Genomic DNA, 4,071 nt, shown 5'->3' on the forward strand with positions numbered 1-4,071 from the left:
TGCTTCCCCCAAAGCCTTAGGTAAAGTAGGAAAATAATGGATTGGGGAAAGCTCCCATGGAGAGTCAAATGGAGCCCAGAAATGGAACTCTTAGCTCAGACCAAGAACTCAAGGCTCCCCTCCCCCGCACGTGGTGGCTAAGGAGTAGACTCATCAAAGAAGTGAAGAAAGGGCTCTTATCAGCCCACCCTCTCCCTCTGGCTGAGGCAAACCCTCCGGTGCCCAGGGGACTTCCTCCAAGGTCTCTATAAAGGTCACTGTGAGATGGGGTGAGGGAGGATCCAGCTTTGCAAACTTGACACGACCCAGGAAGGCCTGTAAGTGTTTTCCCGACTGGGGATGTCCAGCCTCTGGGGAGGCCCCTGACTTCTAGGCTGAGGGCTCTAATAGGCTGGCAGGGCTTCATGTGGCTTTCAGCTTCTGCTGGAGCTAGTGTGATGAGCATCACTTCTGAGCCACAGGCACACTCTCTTTGCCTGGTGAGGAAAGGAGAATCCTATGTGGCTTGGGGCAAGGAGCACACGGTTTAAGGACTGTGCATTCCTAGCAATCATTGCTTCTCCACTCACTCACACTGTAGACACCGACAAGCTCGTTAATGTAAATGAATGGAGAAATAAATAAATAATTCATTTTACTTACTGGCTTATGGAAAAGCTAGGCTGAGCTGCTCCTTATGGATTGCTTTATTTTGTTCAGAAAGGACTTCCTGGAGTTGGGACTGGGCCTCAGTTGGTAGAGTGCCTGCCCAGCATGCACCAAGCCCTGGGTTCAATCCCCAACAAAATATAAACCAGGAGTGGTGGTACATGCCTATAATCTCAGCACTTGGGAAACAAAGGCAGGATAATCAGGAATTCTATGCCATTCTTGGCTACATATTGAGTTCCAGGCTACCTAGGCTATATGAAACCTTGTCATGAACAGAGCAAAACAGATGAGTTCCTTAGAACCGCCTGGACTGGGCTCAGCCTTAGCTCTTCTGGCTCATCCTAGATTCTTGCCTCCTTTTTCTATACCCTTCTCCCATGGGTCCAAAATGGTCTGGCTGTGAAGTGTGTGTGTGTGTGTGTGTGTGTGTGTGTGTGTGTGTGTGTGTGTAAAACATCTGTGTTCTCTGTTTCAGGACAAAGCCAAGATGAAATTCCCTCTGCTTCTGGCTCTTCTAGTTGGGGGAACGTCTGCTCTTCATCTGAGTGAGTCGTCAGTTCTCTCAATCTCGAGCTCTCCCTTTTGTTCCTGTGTGGAATAGATGAGAGCTGACTCACATAACCAGTGCCATCACCAATCATTCCCAGTTTCAGAATCCCTGTACACGAGAGGTACAGGGATTCTGCAGGACTCCCGAGAACATCTGTTATGTCTGTAGCCTTGATTCTGTTCTGGTATTTCCAATTTTGTCCTTTCTACATAATTCTAATGATGTTTCCAGTAATAATGGCTTCTTTTGACTTTGAGTTTACTGAGCATTTTCTCTGCATCTTATGTCCTTTAGTCCTTAGAGCACCCCCATGAAGTACCTGGGGTTGTATACCAACTTCACAAACAAAGAAATAAAAGTGGTAGTTGCCGAGTCCAGGACCCAGACCCACAGAGAATGGACTCTAAGCTACTGTGGTTAGCTTTCTTGACCTCACGTGTGACGTGGGGTGTCTCCTCATGGGGATGTGGCTGTAGGGTTCTTTCTTTTCAGGCAGGGTTTTGCACACTGGTGTTCAGGGAGTGGGGCAGGAGATGCCTACAGGTCTAGGGAGACTAGAGGAAGGTGTGAAGGAAGGACACTTGAATTTTCTACTTGCCAGGGTCTGACACTTCCGACTTCAAAAGCCCGTTGAGAGATGAGAGCTTGCCTAGGGATGTGGGGATATCAAGACCTGAAGTAGAAGAGTGTCCTCCTGGGGAGGAGCTAATGCCGCTGGAGGAAGAGGAAGGTTCTGGAAGTGAAGATATTCCTGGGGATGAGGGAGCTGTCTCAGGCCAGGATGTGCCCAATGAGGACCTTCAGTGCCCTAAGGAAGAGGACACAGTGAGACTGATGGGCAACTCTGGATGTAAGACCTGTCGGTACCTCCTGGTGAGGAGTCCTCGGAAATTTGGCAATGCTCAAGTAAGTGGCCTGTGGCTAGGCTGAGAGCAGGGACAGACAGGAGACATGTCTCCATTTCCCACAGCATTAACGCTTACTCTTTTTGTGGGCTGGTGGGGGGGGCATCAGCAGAGGATGAAGTTTCAGAAATGCTGGGTGGGGAGGGGGTCTTGTGGAAATGCTCTGCTGCTTTCTAACGGCTAAGGAGGGAGGGGAAAGAGGGCAGGAAGTAAGGACAGAGGGTGGCGGCTGGGAAGAAGGGAATGGAGACTCAGAGACCGTGACTGTGACCAGGGGCACTCCTGGCAAGGGGTGAGGGAACTCCCTTCTTTCTCTTCTGTTTTGTCCTGCAGTTGGTTTGCCGGCGCTGCTACCGGGGCAGCCTTGCCTCCATCCACAGCTTCAGAGTTAACTTCTATATCCAGTCCTCTGTCAGGGGACTCAACCAGGGTCAAGTCTGGATTGGAGGCAGGATCACGGGCTGGGTAAGAGGGATACCAGAACTAAGTGGGAGCACGTCTTGACTCCATCCACTATCAACCTTGCTACAGCTTTGTCTGTATTTCCCTTTACTGTCCCCTGAAGAGCTGAGGATGGAAGGCCACTCAGACAAGACACTGAGGTGCCACCAAAGATTTAGAATCAGGTTTGAGTCCAAGTTCCTCCCAGCTTCTCCACCTCTGTGGTCTGGAGGTTGTCTCCTTACCTGTAGGTTGCACATGGTTTTCCCCTGCCCCATTTCTGGTTCACGATATAAGGATGACCATGTCATAGAGATGATGATGGGGTGGTGATGATCACTGTGAGCCAAAAGTTCAGCTTGCCAGCTTATCCACTATGGCCCTGTGGTCAAGGACCTTAGAAGTTAATAGGGATAGTGCTGGCTCTATCCCTCTCCCTCCCTCCCACTGTATCCCTTTGCCTCCTACCTTCTCTAGGGTCGCTGCAAACGCTTTGGATGGATTGATGGAAGCTCCTGGAACTTTGCATATTGGGCTGCTGGCCAGCCCGGCCGTGGTGGTGGCAGATGTGTGACCCTGTGTACTCAAGGTGAGGCTGGCCACTGAGGGAGCCGCTTTCTGAGTGAAGTGTAGAGTCTGTGGGAACTATAATATTCCTAGTGTCATGTGATTGTAGACAAAGAGCTGGAATTCTCCCAATCTCCCTTCACAGGAGGCCACTGGCGTCGATCTGTCTGTGCCAAGAGACGTCCCTTCATCTGTTCGTATTGAGCTGGTCCCAGCCAGGCAGGAGTTCTAATTCATCCTCTCCTGGGCACTGCCTCTCCTTTCCTGACAGATGTCCCCTTCTTTCATCCCCTACAATAAAACTGCTTCACTGAAATAGATTCCTTTTCTCCTGTGATCATTTGGGGGGACTCTCTGCTTTCTCATCTCACACCGCTCCATACCTTTCATGAAGGAGCCATAAAGTTAGCACTCTTCAAGAAATGCTGGTGCAGTGGGGTTTATGAAGGGTTTATTTGGACAACAGAGAAATGTATGCAGGTGGCACTAAAGTGCCCATGGAAGACCCAATTACATAGCATCTGTGTATCGGGTATTGTCAGGGCCCCGCCAACAGCTTCCAGGCATGTGAAGGTTTGGGGTGGATTCTCACCTACACGGGCTCTTCTTCCCCACTGTATTAGCTGCTGTGACAAAATATCTGACTCAGGAAGACAGAGCTTATTTGAGGCCACAGGTCAAGGGTCTACTATGGTAGGAAAGTCCTGGTAGAGAGACTCAAGGCAGGTGGTTACACTGTATCCATAGTTAGGAAGCAGCGAGATGAATGTCCGTGTGCAGCTAGCTTCTTCCAAACACAACCCAGGATCCAAACCCAGGGAATGGTGGGACTTCACACCTCAATGAACCTGATCAAGATAATCCCTCCCAGGCACCATTTCTCTGTTTTCTATTGAGGTGGCTGGCATTACAGTACATATTTTATTGGCTGCTTGTCTCTCCCCAGATGAATCCTTT

At 49.8% G+C, this 4,071-nt stretch overlaps 1 protein-coding gene across 2 annotated transcripts; it reads left to right on the forward strand.

Annotated features, from left to right (window-relative positions):
* Positions 1–277: 277 nt before the first annotated feature.
* On the forward strand, positions 278–3,433 carry Prg2 (proteoglycan 2, pro eosinophil major basic protein). 2 transcript variants are annotated; one of them, XM_036183019.1, is made up of 6 exons: positions 278–317; positions 1,127–1,196; positions 1,803–2,107; positions 2,440–2,571; positions 3,025–3,136; positions 3,260–3,433. In XM_036183019.1, the coding sequence occupies exons 2-6, from the start codon at positions 1,139–1,141 to the stop codon at positions 3,316–3,318; spliced, it is 666 nt and encodes a 221-aa protein (XP_036038912.1). In that variant the 5' UTR covers positions 278–317; positions 1,127–1,138; the 3' UTR covers positions 3,319–3,433. The 2 variants fall into 2 exon arrangements, with proteins under 2 accessions (XP_036038912.1, XP_036038913.1); XM_036183020.1 differs by lacking the exon at positions 278–317 and having other exon boundaries at positions 1,139–1,196; positions 1,803–2,074; positions 3,260–3,318.
* Positions 3,434–4,071: the final 638 nt, after the last annotated feature.

The sequence above is a fragment of the Onychomys torridus genome, chromosome 4, assembly GCF_903995425.1.
Source record: "Onychomys torridus chromosome 4, mOncTor1.1, whole genome shotgun sequence".
Classification (NCBI taxonomy): Eukaryota; Metazoa; Chordata; class Mammalia; order Rodentia; family Cricetidae; genus Onychomys; species Onychomys torridus.

Excerpts from the sequence above, each read along its gene's own strand:
- Prg2 (XM_036183019.1), top strand. The coding sequence starts at position 1,139 with ATGAAATTCCCTCTGCTTCTGGCTCTTCTAGTTGGGGGAACGTCTGCT. Across the intron at positions 1,197-1,802 it reads AACGTCTGCTCTTCATCTGA|GGTCTGACACTTCCGACTTC; the intron begins GTGAGTCGTCAG and ends TCTACTTGCCAG. Across the intron at positions 2,572-3,024 it reads GAGGCAGGATCACGGGCTGG|GGTCGCTGCAAACGCTTTGG; the intron begins GTAAGAGGGATA and ends TACCTTCTCTAG.